The sequence below is a fragment of the Oxyura jamaicensis genome, chromosome 4 (assembly GCF_011077185.1).
Source record: "Oxyura jamaicensis isolate SHBP4307 breed ruddy duck chromosome 4, BPBGC_Ojam_1.0, whole genome shotgun sequence".
In the NCBI taxonomy this organism is placed as follows: domain Eukaryota; kingdom Metazoa; phylum Chordata; class Aves; order Anseriformes; family Anatidae; genus Oxyura; species Oxyura jamaicensis.
The window spans coordinates 87452125-87473912 of NC_048896.1; the positions used below are offsets into that span (position 1 = coordinate 87452125).

At 39.8% G+C, this 21788-nt stretch overlaps 1 protein-coding gene across 4 annotated transcripts in view; it reads left to right on the top strand.

The window, feature by feature from the left end:
* The window catches only part of ZFYVE28 (zinc finger FYVE-type containing 28), a 146536-nt gene that overhangs the window by 120476 nt on the left and 4272 nt on the right, over window positions 1-21788 (top strand). For 2 of the 4 annotated variants that reach the window (XM_035324379.1, XM_035324381.1), the window contains 3 exons: window positions 10443-10597; window positions 11169-11285; window positions 12302-12406. In XM_035324379.1, coding sequence (XP_035180270.1) covers window positions 10443-10597; window positions 11169-11285; window positions 12302-12406 — 377 coding nt within the window. The remainder of the gene's footprint in view (window positions 1-10442; window positions 10598-11168; window positions 11286-12301; window positions 12407-21788) is intronic. The other 2 variants (XM_035324380.1, XM_035324382.1) reach the window with 1 other exon arrangement.

Sequence of the window (21788 nt, forward strand, 5' to 3'; positions counted from 1 at the left end):
TTCCTGTGTTACATCAGTGTGAATGTGGAATAACACTGCTGACTTAATTGAAAATGAGATGTTTGTAGCTACAGCAGGGAAGTGGCAATTGGTCCATTGTTTATATTAGCTCCAGGAAACAATGCATCCTTTTTTTCCTTTTTTACTGGTATCTATTTCATCAATGTAATTTTTAGAACAATTTTAATGTAACTATAGCTTACTGACTTGTAAATAGGCAGCTAATAAAGTACAATGCTGGAAGCTTATCCATTTCGTTGTCAGAAGCAGTAAAGTCAGTGGCTTTTAAAAATAAACTGTTTGCAGAAATGTGTTTGTCTGTAAGCTTTCAACGTGCATTAAAATTATCGGGCAAGATCCTGAGGGAGCCATTCGTTTGAGTGGGAACCGAAGCGAAGGCTCTTCATATGCTAACTGAATGAGATGACTGCATAAGCTTAAAGCCAAGGATGAACTCAAGTTCTTTGAAAGACTGGAGGTAGAAAATGGCCACAAAAGCATTGTTTAGGGAATGGTGAGGGAAAAAAAGTGAGATGGAAGCAAAATAAGGTAGGGACAATCAGTTGATTTTTGAGCCTTGTTGGAATTTGAATCTGAAGTGCAGTGTGACTGAAGCCAAAGCAGCCAGAAAGTAGAGCGGGATGTTTGTGGGACTGTTGGTCAGAATATCTGTCTGCGTGTGTGTGGGCTGAGCACAAGCTCTCTGGATGTCCTTGAAGGATATCTCTTACCGTGTGGCATATGCCGAGTATGGCCCTGTTAGAATAAACACACACGTGTGAAAGCGAGTGGGGAAGGTTATCTTGGTATATAAACGAGAAGGATGAAACTTTGATTACCGCCTCAGAAATAGAGGGTGTTTTGCCAGAGCCTGTTTGAAGCTGCCTTGCCTGTCAGCTCCTGTGGATGGATGGTGCCTTTCAAGCCCAGGTGCTTCACTGGGCTTTTCATCAGCAGAAGTCAGACCTCAGAGGGGATGTGAGAAGGCAAGGGAACTTAGTTGTTCAGCAGGACTTTATTAAACTAGGAGAATTCAGTTCCTTCATCTCATGGTCCAGAGTTATCCGTTGACCTGTGCTATAAAAATACAGCACACAAGTTTTAACAGAGAGCACAGCTGCTCTTGGGGAGCCCCTGGGGAGCTCCTGGGAATCCAGAAGCTGGCAGGGAGGGGCACAAGAGATGTGTTAGCAATCTATTTCAGTTCATGTGTCACAGTCAACCTGATCAGCTCTTTCTCCAAATCATCCCTCTTGCAGTTTCATCATCACATTTGTTCAACCTATACAGAATAACAGATTAATTCAACATTAATATTTGGTAGTCATTTTTTGATTTGACAGTGCATTGTTGTAGATTTTCCTTCCCCCGTTTTCCATAAAGCTCCTCTTTGTGGAGAAACTGCTTGTAACTGGAAAAAGGCTGCTGATAATTGCCGTACACAGGCTGTACAGGAGTCACAGAAATACAGAGCTCAGTGTGAAGAGCTGTAGGATGAGAATGGGTTTTTATACCTTGAGAAAATTAGGATGACTCCTGAAACAGGTACCATTCCTTCCTGATGGTTCTAAACTCCAAACTGTCTCTGTATGTTTTCGGCATTGTGAGTCTGTGCTGTTTTGTACAGCTCTGCCACTCAAGCAGTGTGAGGGCAATTAATATGCATATTAATACAACCATAAACAGGCTGCTGCATGGACTCTTCTTGCTTTGCAGCTAAATCCCTTGCCCCACCAACCAGCTGAGCAGTAGCAGCAAAACAAAGCAGTCATTCCTGATGAGGTCTGTCAGCTTTTGCTTATGATTTTAGTCAGCGAGACATATGTGACTGCAGCAGATGTCTCTGGTTTCTCACCGCCAGGATCCTTCTTGATGTGTTTTGTGCCATCTTGTTCTTTGCTCTGCAAGACAAAAATTAAATCTCCAAGTAGTGCAGCATTTTTGAAGCTTAGTGTTCCCTTTCATGGGAAATTCCACAAGGTATTTCGAGGTAGATTATATGCATATCTTTGTGAGTAACAAGTAGCCGATGCAGATTTTATTTTCTCGAGGAATAACCCAGGCATCTTGTGTGAACTACTTGTTAACAAGTGCTTTTTACAACAGGAGGGTGACAATGCAGTTGAGTTGTTTTGCTTTTCTGGTCTTTCCTATTAAAATGGTAAAGCTAATGTTTTAGAGATGTTAAAATGCCCAACATGGTCAAAGTAAATTAAATATAAAATCTGTTACTTTCTGGGTAAATGAAGTGAAATAGGGCAGTACTTTAAGCTGACTAGCATTGGTGGCAGAGGCAAAGAGTCTGTTCTAGCAAAATTGCTAGACACCCCAGAATTTGCCATTGTGCAGCTGTAATCCAGGTGGCATATTTGGCTGGAGACTGACACGAAGCAATCCTAAAGAGATAGTATTTGTGTTTCTACATAGCTCGTTTTTCATTTTTAGTAACTTGGCCACATTTAACTTATGTTCATTTTAATGACGTGTAAAATCTGTTGTTGAATATCACTTGGTGTTCCCTGTGCTGCTAATAGAACAAGAATTATTGGCTCTCAGAAATTACATTTTATTTGACAGATCTTTTTTCTTTTTAAAACCCCCAAACTTAAATAACGTGTTTGGGAGTTTTGAGATTATGTGTAATTAACTAAAATCACTATAGTAACTGCAGGTTTGCAGGTTTTTTGGCAATGCCTAAAATCAAGGTATGATGTAAAACCACATTTTATATTGCAAGGAAAAACAGAGGATTTCCTCATACGGCAGCATTGAAGTTGGAAAATTAAGAGAAAGCTTTCTTTTCTAATTAAAATTTTAAGGCTTCACCTAATACTTCAATTAGCTTTCCTCAGCTTTGACTCCCATGGCTGGATACAGAATTCCTGCGGGATTCTCCTAGACCCTAGCATGCTTTAATGCTTCAGCTGGTTGTTTTATATTATTTTTGAGGGAACCGATGGAGGCGATATGAAAATCCTGTGCTAATAAGCTTCCCTATCCCTCAGAGTTCCTCGTGCTGGAAGATGTTTCTCGGTGCCTCTTCTTCATCTCTGTGTCAGCCACACACAGCAGTTGCAACTCAAGAGAGCATCTACTGGAGCTGGATGCTAAATTAATTCACTTTTTATTAAGCCATACAGCATAGTTGCTTGCATATCGCAGGGGATGCTGCAGAAGAGCTATATGAAATGCCTTTCTTTGCCCTTGGAAGTATCCGTATCCAGCATTAGGTATCCAAGTTCAATATATCCTGTGTCAAGTTCTGGGACTGATGCATTTCTATTATCATGTTAGATACCAGAGCTGGTATTACATATCATTTCTACATAAGTGCTTAACTATTTCTGGTTTTCACTTTCAGTTTTTCCAGTTCAGGAGTATTTTTAAAGTTTAAGTATTTCTGTGCTCTAATCTCATGTTATTTGTTCTCTTGCAATGTGAGTGAATGTTTGAGAGCTTTAAATGCATGCTTGATTACCGGGAAGTGTTAGGAAAAACATCATGGTGGAATTGGGAAAATCCTAGTAGAACCTAAGCAATTCTAACTTCTTACTTTTTCAGATCTAGTTTTTGTTGAATTTTACAGTGTCTTATCTTGCAGGTCTTTTCCCTTCTTGGTTTAAGTTTTCAAGGAAAACGGTAAAAAAACGTACCTTGCACATACCTGGTATTAAATTTGATGGTAAGAAGGCAGCCCTGTTGATTACTCATGCTCTAAGCTATTTGTTCATACTCACTTTTATTTACATTTTATTCATATTGAACAAAAAATGCTCTTTGGGAGAGAGCATTGTCAAAGACAGTACCTTCTGGGCTGGCAGTGTTGTTCCTGTTAATCGCCATTTAGAATCATTGCATTCTTCTGAAAACCCAGGCTAGAATGGAACTGAGTTTAAATAAGCCAGTTGTCTAGCTAGAGTTTCTTATGGTGGATCTCCTTAGCAACATGGTGTTTCAGCAGTTGTGTTTTTTCAGATGTCCAGCATGGTAGCTACAACAGGAATGCCCTGCAGTTTCAGGAACTGAGGAAGGATTCGAGATACTTCTCCAATGGAGTGGGCAGCTGCAGAAGCTGCCAGTGTGTGGAGCAGAGGTTGTTCTTGTTGACTTCAAACTCAGCATGCTGAGGAAGGAATGCTGAGGGATTTTTCCTGGTTGAAGATAACACTTAGGACCCATGGTTCTTCCCACTTGGCAATTTATTTATTTTAGTCTGCCTACTTCATCTGGAGCAAGAAAGGCTTAGAAGGGGCTTCTGCAGATCTTACAGTGATGAAAAGATAATTCCCCTACAGTGGAGTTCAAAAGGCTGACAGCAGATGGGGCTTCTAGCATGTCGTAGATATGTGGGGCTGGCCCGGATGGTACATGTGATAAAGCTGTAGTGCAGTCCGCTTCTTCTGGTGGTGCCTAGCTTAGTTGTTTCTGCTAGAGGGGTTTGCATGCAGTTCTATTATTTGTTTCTCGAGACAAAGTTTTGAAGCCTTTAGAACATTTTAAGGGCTTGCTTTTATCCTCTTTAGTCTTTTTTTCTTAAAATAGAGAGAAAATACATAAGTGAGTGCACACAAAAAGCCTCTTGACTTAATAAAAGAGTAAGGTTAGGAAGTCAAGAAAAAAAGTTTTGAATTGAAGCTTTTTTAGTCTGCTTTAAATGTAGCTTTTGGGATCATTTATTAAAATATAGTCCTTTACTAAATAACCATATGCTATTACCCAAATAATAAGACAAGTTCTGGATTCGGTTTAAATGACTCTAAAATTGGATGTGTAGCCACCCCCTACACTTAAAATAATTGTAAGAAGCCATTAATCTCATCATAGTTTTCCTCCGAACCATATTAAAACTAGTACTTACTAGAAACAAAAAGGTTTTAACCTGCTGTTTATTGTATTTTTTGTGAGATAACCAAAAAAGAAATGCCAGAAGTACTGCAAAAGGCAGGATAGGAACTAGTAATTTTTTCTTACTTACATGGAGTCATACTTCTCTTATTCAAACCCCTATCGTTTCCCTCTTGTCATTCCTTGTGTATACAACCTTTGCCTTTCCCCCACCATTGTCTGATCCATTGGATGGCCTTTGGAGCAGTTCTTTCTGCAGGATGGAACCCGGAGCTGACTGCAGCCGTGAGGCACTTGTGATAGCTTAGGAGAGACCTGACTGACAGCCCGGTGGTGGGGTTTCCAGTTACAGCCCACGCAAGTATCAGTGGGATGAATGCTCCAGTTACCAAAGGAGTTCTAGAAACTCTCTTCAGACAATTACAGACTTGCCTGAAAGAAAAAGAAAAAAAGAAAAAAAAAAAAAAAAGTATCAGAAAATTCACATGGGAGAGAAAAAAACTTAAATATCATAGATTGGATAAAAAGTGTATGCTGCTGATATTGCTTGCAGAGCACAAGAAGGGCGTTGTGCTATATTCTGCATGAACCAAATTGAAAGCCAGAGAGCTCATGGTAATATTTTTGAGGAAATAGCATACAAGTGTTTAAGAACAGAGTATTTAAAACATACAGATAGGGAAATTCAAGCACACAATATAGCTCTGCATTCAGAAGATACTGAAAAAGTTGCATTTTGAGCAGTAGACATGAGAGATTTGTTTAGGCCGAGTAGTGCAAGTGGGTTGCTGTCATTTGAGTCAAAGGAACTGCACTGTTTTATTATTTGGGGGCAGCCTCTCATCAGTTTGGCTAAAGAACTGTAATCGATACTCCGGCATTGACCGTTGTCCCTTTGTAGAAGCTTTCAGCATGATTATAGTTGTGATGTTCTTTTATGTAAATAGGAACGTGTGAAATCGTGTGTGTGGTATGTATGAAAACCTGTGACAAACTGTTCACGCTTCCTCACTGTAGGAGAAATCCTACCTGAGGGATTGTGCCTCAAAAATCGTTACTCTGACTTTGCAAAGTGCCTAAAACTCTGCATCAGATTAGGACTATTTAATGCAGGTGTTTTGAATTCACTATAAAGTGGATTCACAAGCTTTGAATTCATGGTATAAGAGGAAAGTATTCTCTTCAAGATTCTCTGCAAGTATATTGCATGCTATTTCTGCCTGCGCTTGTGCAGTTTGATGGAGGTTTCCAGAGCAAGTGACTAGGAGTAGCTGATGTCATGGGTATTTGTGTAACAAATGGAGTAAGGAGAGTCACTGAAACGTGCGTTAGCACTTTTCAAGTAACCATTTGTAGTGTTGCTCTTAGAACTTTGGAGTGTTTTACACTTCTGGTTGGGATGGGTTTGTCTTGCTGGAATTTGCTCCCTCTTGATTTAAAAGCATCGCTGACAGTCTTTTGAAATCTGCACATGAAAATTAGTTGTAACTGAAAGCTTTGCATGAGATCAGAAACGGGATGATCTTACTTTCCTTTTAAAATTGCTGAGATAATTGTGCTGTTTGGAGTAAAATAAATACATTGAATTTTTCTCCTTTGCAAGGAGTGACCACCTGGTGCTTTTGATCTGAGGCTTCTTAAGCAAAGTTACTTTAAAGGTTTATTATTTCGAGAACAGGATAATACAGTTGATTTCTTTATATTCATTATATCTGGTACAGAGAGCCTTTAAATTCTTTTTATCTGCCTCAACTGTATATGTAATGGGTACTTAAGATACTCGGAAGGTTTATGTTTGTGAGTAATTTTTTGAGAGACGCGTGTACATTCTGCATTCAATACAGAGCAGATTTTAGGTTTAGTGAACCAAATACTTCTATATTTGAAAGGAAACATCTATGAATAGTTACAGATTTCTACTGCCACTGACTATTTTTTGAGCACAAGTATAAAATATTAAATTTGGACTAGCTTTTGAGTCTTGTTGGTTTTGGCTGCTCAGTTTTAGACTCTGCTGCTTTTACTGTTTTCGGATGAGTGTCAGTGCCCAGCAAATGCAGCACCAGGCCTACAGTATCACAGATGGTTACCTAAAGCAATCAACCCCTTCTGAAAATGTCAGTCATAACCTTTTTTTTTTGTTCCACAGCCCCATTTTCGTTTATGTGTGGACACTACTGCTTAACCTGGCTCATGGGTAAATTTTGGAATTCAGAGCTGTAAAGCATATTGGTTCCACAGGTGAAAGATGACATTGTGCACAATTATATTACTGGGTTTTGTTTGCTTGTACATATTTGACTAAATTTCACAGTCAAGCTTTGAGATCAGGCAGCTGTTCTGAGACACGTTGCAGTGTGCTGAAAGAGTCTCGCTGCTCTTCCTACATGATAAAAGGGGGGTCATTTTAAAATTGTTATGGAAAGGCTAGTTGAGTTAGGTAAAAAGCTAATTTATTCTGCCTGTTCCTTTAAACGTATAAAGAAATCTACTCTTTGGAATCAGTCCTTTGACATAACATCTCTTTCTCCATATTCACCTTCAGATGTGTTAACTTTGCAATGTTCTCACTGTGAAAAATAAATATATGATAAGCATTGTTTGTATGGTAAAGATTTCACAAGGGGGAACTCCATGCCTACTTTATCTCTTCATAACCTAATTCCTTGGTTAATGCAGGGGGTTCCCTTCAACCAAGAAGGTGAAAAAAAGACATAATGTCTGTAGCTACTCCGTGCATAAGTATGGTTATTCATATTCTGCAGTGAAACTCAATTCTGGAGATATGGGCAGTGTAACATTCCAAATCTGAGTATGGTCTGACGTCAATGAAATGCTTCCTACACACCTGGTACCAGCTGAGAGTCTTTATCCGAATTATGCATGTAAGATAAGCCCAGTAGGAATGGTATTCCTCTTAGAACTATCAAAATAACTTGTTTGAAAGAATAATTTGGACAAAAGGTAAGTCAAACTCTGTAGATCAAAATTTGGGTTTGTTTTCTAAATTATCAATTTAAAAATCAAGAGAATCTTTAACATTTGCATAGATACAATCGCTGCGGTTTGGGATACCCAGTTACAAGAAAAGCTGTTTATCTGAATTAATTGTTATGTTTCTGTTCTTCCAGTGTTTCTGACTACCTCTACAATATTTGCTGACTACATCCTTTAAGAGTAAGATGTATTTTCAAATAAAGAACAGATGGTTACTAAGCCCTCTCTGAGTAATTTTTGTCCAGATCTGACTGGGTCCTGTTGGTAAAAGAAGAGTAATTGTTTCTTTCCAACTCTGCAGTGATGCTTAGGTCCAGTTTTAAATTATTCTGGAATGCTCGCTTTTCTCTTTGCAGTGGCACAGGCAATGAAAATACCCATTTTTCTGAATCTCTTTTCTATGGATATTGTACTTCATGTCTGGCTCTCTGTACATACAAAAGTTTGTTGTAAATGTGAGTATGTGTATGTGCTGACCTCCATCCCACAGTGCTGCAGCAGTTCCTATCTGCTCTGTACTGTAGGGCTTTTCAGGACAAAACCAGCCAGTCTTAATGACATACCACAAAATCTTCCACTGAATAGTCTGGAACAGAAATCAGTGAAACCACATGCCTTGTATGTAGTAGGAGGAGACTTAGAAAGGCAAACATTATTATTGCAATTGGTCAAAACTTGGTCAGAGTTGTGGAATGAGCCTTTCTTCCTGTCTGCAAAATGGGAAAGGACTGAATTTTTATTTATTTATTTTTCTTGGAAGGCACTTTTTACAGCTCTCTGTCCACTTCACACCTTGGAAATATTTCTTCAGCTGTGACGTGAAGGGAGCCATCCTTATCACCTCATCTGTGCCCTGCACTTACGTTTTTGCTTAGTTTGAGACTTGCCAGGACATCATTCTGTTGAGATTTTATATTATATGTGGACTGCATTTCTTTCTGCCGTGAGCTCTGTACTTGCCTTGGAGAGCAATTCATATTGCAAATACGTATTTGTAAGATTGATTCCTCTAAAAATGAGAGAAAAGGTAGACCGTATTTGGCTGTGTTAAGAGGCAGACAGAAACCCTTTTATTTGCATCAAGTCGCTCATGCTGCTGAGGGAACTGTAAGCATAAAACTAACATCTTTTAAGAGAAATTTGCTTTTGTTAATCGCAATAGAGACATGAACAGAAATGGGTTTCTTGTAAGTATACTCTTTACTCTGTACTTGAAAGAATGAGAAGCCAGCTAAGGTACTCGCACCACACGTTTACCATTGATATTTCAGTCAATAACTAATCTCTAGTATTTATGTATTTTCAGTTCTGTTTTTACTAGAGCTTTTAAAACTGTATGGCATAATAAATCCTTTTCTGTGTTTTAAGGATTACCTGTACAGCTGATGGATAGAATTTCAAAACAATATCCCATAAATTTTTGTTTATGATTATTTTCATATTATTTCTCTAAACGTTACTTATGTGTCTTACCTGCAGTAAGTGTGCATGCTGTCATAAGGGTGGGATCTGCAACTTGGTGAATACTTCAACATCTAATAAAAACAAGTTGAACTCAAAATGCATTAAAAATTAAATCCTTCCCCATGTTTGCTATTTAAGCAGTCAATAATATTCATAGATTTATATATATATATATATTTTACATAGTAGCTTCCAATCAACACAGTGACTCCTTAAGATTCCAATGTAGTTGCATCCCTATGCATGTACTCCTATTTAGGGTTTTTTCATTGGCAAAATGCTACATTTTCTTTTAAGTATTTCCTTCTTTATATACATTTTGTTTTAAAAATAGTTTAGATAATTCTGGATATTTGAAGAAGCTGGGTTCCTGCCAGAGCTTCCTGCAGGTTGTTCCAGCTTCCTTTCCATAAAGGTGGTCGTGGTGGAAATGGCTAGTAACCATGCATCCTTTTTTTTTTTTTAAAAAAAAAAAAAAGGGGGGGGGGGTAAGGCTCGAGTAAACATTTAGAGACACATTTTAATCGCTTTGGAGTTGATGAGCCACTCTCTTGCAATAGTTTGACATTTCAGTAATTTTTACAGTTAGGTATATAAGGGGTCTAATCTTCCTCTCTACTGCCTAAATTATGTTTTATCATGCTTTACATTTTTTCTGTAAGGTTATATTTGGATTCTATTCTCACTCTTTTAAGGCAGCATAATTCAGAAATTCTTTTTTCAAATTTACTCCCACATTAATAAATTTCTGAGGTGACTTCAGAACTGACCTTCTTATTTTAGGCTGATATTCCCCTCTTGCATTTCTTGTGGAGTTACGGTCTTAGGACAGAGCTTTGAGTGGGAGTTAATGTGAAAAATGGCACAGCATTTTGAAATAGCTAAGGGAAATGCAATAAAATACAGACAAATGATTTTCTGCTTAAAAGTTTTTTGCAACTATGCCACAGAGTGAAAATCAAACATGATGGTGATTGATTGCGTGTTGATTACCTTCAACAAGAATTTACAGCAATTAGTTCTGGTTCGCTGTAGAGTATTGCCTGAATAATAAATCCTTTAGGATTTTGTGAACGTCCTGAACAAATGAATGCAGACTTACATTACTTTTCCTCATTATGTTTTTTCTCCAACAGCAGTTTAATGACGAGTTCTTGTTCATCCGATGACATTGATCAGGAAGAAATCCAGCTTGCTTTGCAGGCTGCTAAAATTGCCACACGAGAAAAGATCAGATCCAGATTTCATGGCAGTAATGATCTTATTCACCGCCTTTTTGTCTGTATCTCAGGTATGTGAGTTTCCTTTGTTCCTTTGTTCTGGATGTAAAAAATGGTCTTTTTTTTTTAATGTGTGTACATATATGGTAGAATGGACTAGTGATGAAATAGCAGGAAGGCTGTATTTTGGAGTGTAAGTTGCAGATTGGTCTACATAGACCTGCTACCTGATGGGGAGCAGCGCAAACAGTCAGAGACACGGACATCTGAGATCTAATGATCAAGAGTTTGGGCACACAGTGGGTTTGCCTTCATAATGCTTCCTTTTTCTTGGTGATGCCCTGAGCCTCCTGAGGAAGACATTTGATGCAGCTGTTGTATTTTGACACAAAAAGAATCTCCCAGTGTTTTCTGCCAAAAGGGCAAGGGAGTTGTTTATCAAATTAAAGCCAACATAAAGGCCAGAACATGGCTTGGTCATCATGGAAAATTAGTTTAATTAATTTATCTATTTTTATTGCTGACATGAGCTAGTGAACCTTTAAAAGTGTACACCAGGCCATTACTGGGAGCAACAGACAAATTTAAATGAGGGAGGTATAATACTCTAGTAATGATTTATCTGTTTTCTCAAACTCCTAGGTGTTGCTGACCAGCTGCAGACAAACTATGCTAGTGATCTAAGAAGTATCTTAAAGACCTTGTTTGAAGTTATGGCAACCAAACCTGAAACAGAAGACAAGGAAAAGCAAAAGAAAGGTGAAGAGATTAAACCATTTTTTTTCTATACTGAATATTTGATGGTAACCCCATGTGGATCTATGAACTATTTGACAAGAATTTTCTTAAAACTTTGTTAATTTTTGGCAGGGCACACTGTACAGTGATTTAAGCTATGTTTAAAAAAAAATCATGGAAATGGACTGTAAACAGGATGAAGTCACTGAAATTACATGTATATAGGAGTATGTCTCAAGGCAAACGTTGCAAGGCGTAAAGCCTTCAGAGTGCATCTCTTCTTGCCCATATTCCTGTGTGCAACAGAACAGTGTTCATAGCCTATATGGAATATATGAAGTGTTTAGACTTCAGATTTATTTATTTATTTTTAATTTTAATTTTCCTGGTACTGTTTTACAATGGTCACCGTTTACCAAACAGATGGGTTTTATTTTTTTTCCTCCTGGAATTTAAATAGCTATATAAAAAGAGTAGGCTATGAGATTCAACACTCAAAGAAGAATAATGAAGAAATTGAAGCTGTTAAGAATTATCACTACAAAATGTTTTGCAGGCAACAATACTTAGTTGGAATCATTTCCACTGGATGAGCTATAACCTAAAAAAAAAAAACATTGATGAATGTAAGCATAAACTAAGTAAGTGAATGAAAGTCAGGGACACTTGGGGTGATGCTTCTCTTTATGTGATTTGATGTGTGCAATACACCTAGGGAATCTCTGGTTGTTTTCATCAGCTATTTCTTTATAAAGGAACCAGGTTAAAAACTGTGAAATAAAATAGAGGATGCAGCAAAACTGGTGGAAGTGCAAGGACTGTATATCCTGTTGTAACAGCATCTTTCATTTCTGTTGTCATTTCAAAGAAGAACACAGGAGATTTTTAAATCATTGTGTCAGGTTAAATAAAAAGTAAGAAGTATAGAAAGGTACATATAGATGCTTCTGTAATATAATCCTGGAAGTCCTAATGTGAATATTTTGAGTACAAATTGGAAAAATATGAATTCAAGTACTTTTTGATTTGTTTTACAGTTAATCAGGGTTTAAGGAATGCAGCATTGGAAGACTGTGCTTTATGCCAAGAAAGTATATCATCCTCAGAACTTGCAGCAAAAGCCAGAGATGGGGACTTTGAAGGTACTTTCTTTTTTCTGAGAGTAAAATGAGACAATACTGTTGTTTTTAAAAACAAAAACACATTAAAATGGAATAAAAACCCAGTCTTTTTAAGTTTGACTCTGGAAAGTGAATATAAAATATTGTCATATGGCTTAGAAGCAAAGTCAGATGATAAACTGAGCATATATTTCTTTCAGAACTTCTTCTAACATCCTCATGAAACTCTGTGATCTGCAAATTGTCATATCCAGTATGAATGCATTTGTATCAGTGGAGAAAGGTTCTGTATACTAAAGGCTTTAATATAGCACATGACATTACATGTGACAAGTGTCAGACGGCTGTGTATGATGTGATGCTGTAAGTAAGGTCATCTCAGCCAAATCTAGAGATCTTTTATATCCATAAGTATATGAGGAGGTGCTACTTTTTTCCCCAGTAGAAGTAGCATTCATATTTTCTACACATCTGTCTCGGAGGAAAATGATCAAAATACTATGGTTATTATTTTCGTATGCTTCACCATATTACTTCAAAGTATGGAAAAGATATTTCTAGTGAGAGTACTGAGGGTACTTAAATCTCACTGAAGGTATGGAAAGAGTGAAGGGAAGTGCATATGTAAGTCTCAAAGTTTGGGTCAGGATTCAGTCATCCTGAGAGCTCAGAAGTTTTTTGGTTTGGTTTTAAGTCTGAGCTGCAGGAGTGCTTAGGAGTCAGTTATGGACTGTAGCCCTAGTATAGTAAACAATGTATAAAAAATGGATTAAAAGAAATCTTTGCACTTGCAGTCAGCGAATAAGAGAAGAGAAATAGCTGTATGAGATACAGCAAACAGGAAAGCTATTGGCTTTGATCTTCAGGGCTGGATGGTGATTTCATCACACCAGGAGCCCAGTTACTGGAGAGGTGTTGTCTGTGGTCAGGGTCCCTGGTCAGGTGAGAAATACTAGACAGCCATAAATTGAGAAATTGTACCTTATCTTCCTTGAATTTCAGGTGGGCAGAAATTTTGCTGTGCTCTAAAACTTCCTTCCATTGTTATTTGTCTATGTACACCAGTGTTCTGCCAGTCACATTTTGAATCCAGGATGTTAAATGAGTAATGAGCAATGTACATCTCAGCTTGTGTGCAGAAGGGAATGACCAACAGACAAGAAATGTTAGTTCATGTCTCTTGTAATAAAGATCAGAGATCACAGGGAAAAACAAACAAAAAAACTCTTAAAGATTAGATTTTAGAGAAATAAGTTTTTTTGTGCTTATATAAAAGTCATGGATTGCTTGCTAACCCTCTTCTAAAGCTGCAGGCTAAAGATTTTGAATTTAATTTATTCATTTAGAACAGCAGGCCTAATTTACGTATAATGTGCTGTAGAAAAAATATCTCTTCTGGAGGAAGATGATTTGGGGGCAGATAAAGTAAGGAACTATTCAGAATAATTTTAATTGATTTTTCTATTGTGCCATAATTCAGAATGTGACAGAAGGCACAGTGAAGAACAAATCTTTAAGCAAAATATCTACCGTATACAGGCTGTAGTGGAAACAAATGCAAGAGATGATTCACTCCTTACCATTTCAGTTCATATTCTTTTGTTTTGAATCAATGCCTGATGGTGTCAGTAAGTGTGACTTCCAGAACTTGAAAGCAAGTTCTTCTCAACTGCAGGATGCTGAATAACCTTCTTACAGAGAATGTATGTTTTGTCAAAGCAAAGTCAGTTCATTTCTGTGGCATGTTATTCAGCTTTTAAGGTTCTTCGGCTTTTCATGACATCTTCTATCGGTAAGGGGAAGATTTTGTGTTTGTAGACGCACAGCTTCTGGCTTGGGATGCTGTTTATTGAAATAGAGGACAACAGTCTGGGTGCTCAGGTGATGTTAGGGCTGGCTGTGTTGGAGCGGGGTAAGGAGAAATCTGTGGTGTTACGTACTGGGAGCTCCAAGTCCTTCAGTACCTGAAGGCCTGGTGCTGGACACCTCTGGAAAGGGACTGTGTGAGTCACCTTAGCACCCTCCCTGCAGGTTTTTATACACATAGATGAAATCCCTCCCCCCATGCCTCCTCTCCTCCAGGTGGAGCAGCCCCAGCTCTCTCAGCCTCTCCTCACAAGTGCTCCAGGCCCGTCAACACCTTGGTGGCCCTTCCTGGACTGCTGACAGTTCAGGTCTCTTGTTACAGGGGGCATCACAAGAAACAGAAGGTGCTGGGGAGCATGGAGATGAGCTCTGCCTTCCAAACCAGAAGAAACCTAGAAAGGCCTACAAAAAGGGGCATCTGAAGTGGATCTGTTCATTAAATTTGTGTAAACTGTAGGAACACCCATCCTGTCCCCTCTTCAATACATTCCAGACTCACATCCCTTCAGGCACAGGTCACAAAGTGTCATTGCTGGTAGTGCTCTACAGACATTTTCCTACTACCTGTCACTGAGGCATGTGGTGATAGCTAATGGGATACATCCTTTGCTGTCTGTAAAGCATCCAGAATGATGCATAACCTCGTAGCAGTGTTTTAACCTCAGCAGCCATGTGCCTTCCCCCCACACCTTATAGCACCTCCCCACCTATCTCATTGTTGCAGGTTGCTGTGAAAGCAATAGCTTCTGGCATTGTGCTGGGTGATGTTTTGAAGCACTGTGCTGGGTGATGTTTGGATGTGGATGAAGATATTTGCTGGTTAGGATAACCTTTGCTGCATGAACGGTGTTCCCCATTAGTTGCAGCAAGTCTGATGGGTTCATCCTTCAGCCTAAAGCTGGGCCACAGGCCACCAACAGGAATTCACTGCAGTTGTCATTGTAAATGGATTCAATACAAAGTCTGTTGATTGTTGCACCAATCTGTTGACATCATTGCACCAAAATTAATTATATCCATTTTTCTACATCATTTCTACACTTCAGGTCACTCCAAATGATTTCAACAGAAAGTGAAAACAATTTAAAGTGAATGGGAGCATCAGCAGCTCCTTCCTTCTGCCATCAAGGCAGAACACAAGCATGGATCAAATTGAGAAAGTCCAGCAAGCTACCTGCCAGGAAAGCTTTTTCCAGTTACCAAATAAAACTCCCTTACAAAAAGTACCAAATGTTGAAGATTGCATCCAACCAATGTTAATAAAAAAAAAAAAAAAGGCAAGCCTAGCAACCCAAACAAATAAATGAATAGTGGTAAGATTTTCGTGAAGGTTCCAGCCTCTACTCAGATTATGAAGATGAATCACTTGTTTTTGTCAGATTTCTCATTCTTACTCTATATCAAACTCACCAGCTGGTCTGGGTCATAAAACAAATACGAATGCTTATTATGAGCCAACTGACATTGGCAAGGGTATAAGAGTTGAATCCTGTGACCTTCTGAAGCTTGAAATACAATATACTACCGATTAATTGACATTCCAAAACAGAAGCATTTTCATTTTCAAAGTCCAGATGAGCCTGTGGTGTATATATTCATCTTTGCTTTCCTAATGCTCTAGGATTTTTTTTTTTTGAGGAAGCTTATGCATTTATGAGTTATAGGCATAAAAAGCAGTATTTTTTTTTCAGAGAGCGAATATAAAGCAAGTGCATTTATAGTTTCCTAGAATATAAAATGAATGTATACAAAATTTCATAATTGAGTTTTAAAAGATAATTTCCACAATATGCCCTGATCATATCATGGAGAAGGTGGGCAGTGGGTATGAAGTTCTGTATATAACAGACATACGTGTGGCGCTGCTCAGAAAAAAGCAGGTAGGGTACTGCTTTTCTCCTGGTGTCAGTGGGGACCGACCAGCCAGCACAGGGAGAAGGCTACTGGGAAGTTCCCAAGCTCAGGTTTGGGATGAGCCAGTCAGATAGTAAGCTGACTGAGAAATTGGCATGGGACTGGGAATGGGCAGAATGGGCCATATGTGAATTAAAGCAAACCTTCACACTGGAAAATACAAGAAGACTGCTTTTCACTTAACCTAGTTCAAATGCATCCCAGCTGGGACAGGGCTGTCTCGCTCCTAGAGGCTTCAGTATCCAGTGTAGCTTTTACAAAAAACAAAACATTGAGAATGTAGAAATTTGATGTGTTTATGTAGTTTGTTTGTCTGGGATCTTGTTTCCAGTCCCAACACAAAACTTGCTTTGTATGTGCCTGCTGTTTCCCATATGTATACAGTAACTTCTTTTCTTTGTTTGTTTTGTTAAGCATTTATATGTATTTATTTCTTCCTCCATCTGTGTGATCAAACATAATTCCCTGCTTACCGCATTTGGGATTGGGGAAAGGTGAATATTTTTAATGTGTCAATATCACGAAGCTACAGGCCAGCTAAAGAAGTGAGTTACATTTCTGGTCTAGGAATAAGCATGAGATGTTTAAAAATTGAGAGATTTTCTCAGGGAGAGGCAGTAAGCATTAGGAAGCTGCTTGTGCTCCACGAAAATATTTGCTGTAGCATCCCAGCTCTCTCTGCAGCCATACATTCATTTCTCCTCCCTCTCTCTCTCCCATTTATAAGGAACCTCCTTGCTCGCTGCCACCTAGCCATAACTCTGGCCGTAATGCATTTGCTGTGGCTGCCAGTACAAATAGCTGTTTGTGCCAAATGGTGTTAGCATCTGTTTACTGCACAACAGCAAGCTATTTCTCCTTGATCCCTTTCCATCTCATAAAGCCCTGGCCCGCCCACTTTTGTCTAGTCACAACTCCTTGCTGCTCTCCTGCCAGCAGCACTAGCACAACTCAGTAATTTATGGTCCCGAGGCTCGAGTTCATGTTCTTGTTGCCATATGAAGGCACAAGGTCAAGAAATACCGCCCCAGCTACTGTGCGTGCAGAGTCTAATCACTGAATCTAGAATTAGCTGTCAATCCTGGCTGAAAGCTTCAGTTTTCCTTTTGTCCTTTACACACCTCTGGCTACTCTATTATTTATAATGATGACCAGCAATGCTTCCTAAGTGAAGGAAGTTAAATTCCTGCACAGTTCAGTGGCCAAACACATCCTGTCTGTATAACTCCTAACTTTTTTTTTCTTACTCAGCAGCTCTGCTTGTGCAAGTGCAACTGAACAATTCAACAGAAAGTTTTCTAAAATGAGGCACTGTTTTGTAATCACCTGAGTGCACTTAATTGTGGGAGATCACGGGATTTCCAAATGTTCAGATTTAGGTAGTATTGCCGTAACTTGGTGTGACTTAGGTGTTAAAAACTTGCTCACGGTCTCTTACCTCTTCAAAGACCGTCCCGCTCTGTCAGCACAGTGCGGAACTTGAGATTTCATTGCAGGAGGACAAAGCAACCAATAGGCACTGTAAAACATAGACTTACTTGGCTCCACTGTGACATAACTGAGATTTGATTAGGTTTGAATTTTCATTGTCCTAAAAGCACACATCTTTAGTGTTCCACTGTTGTGTAGTGCACAGTATCAATTTGTTTTCAGTCAAATACCAATCAAATTCTAGTTTTCAGAACCTAAGTCAAGAACATCACTGGAAAGTGTTTAGAATCTAAATGTGTGTTAATATACTATATAATTTTTAAATCTCAAAATATAGAATATGCAATAAAACATATTCTGAAGAGAAAACTTGGTTAAAAAAAAAAAAAGGAAGGGGGACCACTCAGGGAGCAATCTAGAAGATAACTGTTCTCTAATTGTTGCCTTTACGAAGGACTGCTAGTAGTGGTTATATGGAAGATAAAGATCTCAGGTTCATCTGATATCAAGTTTTAAAAACAAAACAAAACATATCCCAGTCAACATCAGTGTTTTCTATCAGAGTTGCTTCATTTTATGTAAATAATTATTTGGCCTGAAGAGTGAGGTGCTGGTCGCACACCCGTACAGAGCAGATTCAGGATGTCATAGTTCAAGAGGTGTTGAATCAGGCACAGCAAAGGCTGGAGCCACAGTCTGCGAAGCTCCATGCTTTGTTCAGAGCTTCCTAGGTCTGTGCAGCGATCCCATCTTGAGAAAGCCGTTTGACAAAGCTGTCCTTGAAGCTAATAAGCCTGTACCTCTGTTTTTGCCCTCGTCTCCCCCCTGCCCCAATTTTCATCAAATAACATTGTTGAAGCAGAAAATTATTTTAATTGAAAAATTTCAAGCCAGCTGTAATCAAGGCTAAATCTACTGAGCAAGGGAAAAAAAATTACTTTGGTGCAGTTGCCTCCAAGGAATCTTACATAAAAGTTGGAGACTGCCTGGAATGACATGCGGAAAATTAAATGTCATATGGGAAAAAAGGGCTCATCTCACCGTGGAGGTTGAAGCGAGGGGTAAAGTCACGTCACCTTAGTTCTCTACTTTCCGTACTTAAAAGTGTTAGAATTTACCATGTGGCACAACTCCTGCATTCATCAGAGGAGCTACAGCGAGGCCATCTGACCTTTTTTGCAGCTGTGAGGATAATGGGTGTTGATGGCTGCAGCCCTGTAGCTTCCACAGGGTGCCATAGGAACAGCCCTCACTGAGGTTGGTTTGGGAAAAGTATAATCAGGATTATGCATGGAGTGCTCCAAAATCTACCACATCGATCCAGGAGGAGCTTTGAGTTCTGCATTATGGTTATTTGATAAAAACAGAAGATGCAGAAAGGGTCCACCCTTTCTGGTCTGGCCCTAAAGCAGGCACTGGCATGAGCTCAGGGGTTAGCAGTTGTCCCTCAACAGGGAGTTGGGAGAGCGTGCTTTTGGATTTGTTTTCTTTCAGACTATAGGTTTGCTAGATGAGGGAACTGGCAAGCTCCAACAATTTGGGGGGTCTTTTCTTCCTGTCTCACCCAGTCTCCTGTGTCTCAGCACCACCAAATGAACTCAGGCTGCCTGTAAGGTTTCGCGGTTATTTCAGAACTGCGTGGCTCGGTGCTGTCAAAACCTGGATTTGGACGGTGTACTCCTAGCAGTCAGGGTTTGGTTTTTAATTCTGGTCTTTCCGTCTTCAGCACTGCTGTTGCCAAATGTCCATCCCAGCAGGACTGAGCTCTAGCTGAGGAACACGCTGGCCACGTGTCCTGGTGCTGCTGGAACCACCACTGTAGATGGGTCCAGGTGCAGGCTCTCTGAGCGCTTTGTGGCACAGAGATGCCATCCGTGTTTATGGCAGATTAGGCAGACTGCAGCAGTTGTGTTGCACACATTTAAGCAAAATAAGTTCACACGTGCTTTTTGACGTGCTCCCAGCATCTGATTTTTATTGTGATTGTGCTCTTAAAGCTCCAGCGTCTTGGGTTTATGTTGGATTTGTAACCTGCATAGTGCAGAATGAACTTTGTTTAACTAATGAGGTTGCAGGGACATGTAAAGGTGAATTGTAAAAGCGACAATATAAAAGTGAAACAAAAGAACATAAAATTTCTTGATTTATAGGCTATCATAACAGAAGACTTTTGAATAGCTCGGAGCTGGGAATACTGTCTCTCTCTTTTAAATGTCTTTTTCAGTCTCTGCACTATTTCACTTTATCTTGAGCCCTTAATTTTATTTTTTTTGCTTTCTCTGAACTCGTGCTTCCTATCCATTAAAATACTTGTTTCGCTGCTTTTCTCTGCCTTTTTCCTGTACATGCTTTTTATGTTTTCTTCACAAATTTATTTCTGTACTCTGTCTCGTTAATCCCTTCCCTCCCTTCCTCCTCCTCTTTGATGTTTGTGCTGTGGTCTTCATCTGTTTCCCAACAGACTTCTCTTAGCTCTCGCAGCCTGATGAAGCAGCGGGCCAATTAGCCCACGAACAAGCCTTTCCTTCCATGCCTTGTGCAAATCCCCGAAGCCCAGGCAGATGCTGCTTTGGAGACTGGATCTTTCCATCCGTTGCTGCGTGCGGGGCTGGTGGGGCTGCGTAGCCTGGAGAAGGACCGTAACAAAAAACCTACGGGCACGGTGCTGCTGCCCTGCTTCCAGCGAGCCTTCGGGATGATGCTGAAGGTTTCATCTCTGTAACTCGCTGTGCTCCTCCCGTGGGAGCTTTATACCCTCACGAGGCTGCTCTTCAGAGAGTATTTCAAAAACCTGTTCTATAAAAAGCCCGATGATGAATCAGTCGCTCATGTAAGTAAGGCAGAAAGGCAGCTCCCAAGGTTGAGTGAGATGAGGCTGGAGATGGGACCTAGAGGTGCTGGTCCCGTCGCACTGGGGTTGCACAGGCTCCGAGAGGCCGAGTTGTACACAGCCTTATCCTTCCTGCAAGTGCTTTGGGTGATTTTCCTTTTTATTTAGCACTGGAGATAATTAAATGCCTATAAGGTCAGTTAAGAATAACTTTCCAACAACGCATATCAAGGGCAGCAACAGAGAGAAGCAAACAAACCCAGCCCAAACGGTGAACACCTGCCGGTAAGAAGCCTGCTTTGTGCTGACAGGCTCCTCAGTCTTTGCGGTGGAGTTGTGTTGGTCACGGTCTGAGGAGAGGAGCGGTTCTGGTACGAGCTGCTCCGGAAGCCTCGATTCGTATTGCCCTGTTGCAGGCTGTACAAAAAGGGCCTCTGTTTTCTGGCTTTTCGGGGAATACTAAAATTAGGAACCAGCTGCATAGGTAGCAAAGTAGGCAGCTTACCAAACTGCTTCACTGGTGTGCTGTTCATGTGGGGGGAAGACTTGGTGGCACAAGCTTGAATAACTTCTAAATTTTGTTGTCTAAATTAGCGAGAATCAAGGGGATGGTTAAATCCCTGAGAACATGATCAAGGCTGTGTAGTCTAATGGCAAGTTAGGAGTAGGTATATCTTTACTGGCTAGTTATTTTGTGTGTGTGATAACCCAAAGGACCTCCTGGATGGAGAACGTGCAGATGGTCCCAGGTCAGCATGCCATGACTTCGGACTAGGTAATCCCATGGAAGTGATGGGAAGCCTTCAGTGCTGGCATCACAGATCGATTTTAGGAGCGAGTTTCCCTGGGCATGCTACGTGCAGCAGCTGGAGAGGTAGCAGCAAGAAGGAGAAGAGTGGAGAGGAAAATCCTCTGTTTCCACTGCCATTGATGCTCTGACTTAAGCTGGCAGTGCTGCCTCTGCCTGCCGCCGTAGGAAAGACTGGCCTTTAAATCGGATTTTGTGCTCTTACGTCCCCACAGAGCACTTCTGGTGAACTGCTCTGCTGTTCCCAGGGGCGAGGTGAAGGCTATGTGCAGCCTTTTTTTTATTATTATTTTATTTTAATACCACGGAGGTAATTTCTCTGTACATAGACTTTGGTTTTGGTTGCTCTCCCTACAATTATAGCCTTTATCAGAGCAGTCAATTTGTTAAATGAAAGATTACTTCCTTAACTAGCTTAATTTGCAGAATAGTTTAGAGCCTATAAAAGCTGAGTCCAGATTTGAAGTTCTATTCACTTTTTTTTTTCTGTCTGCCTTTTGAACATTTTCTGCCTTGAATTGTATATCTCTTTATTTTTGTAATTTGACAAGTGT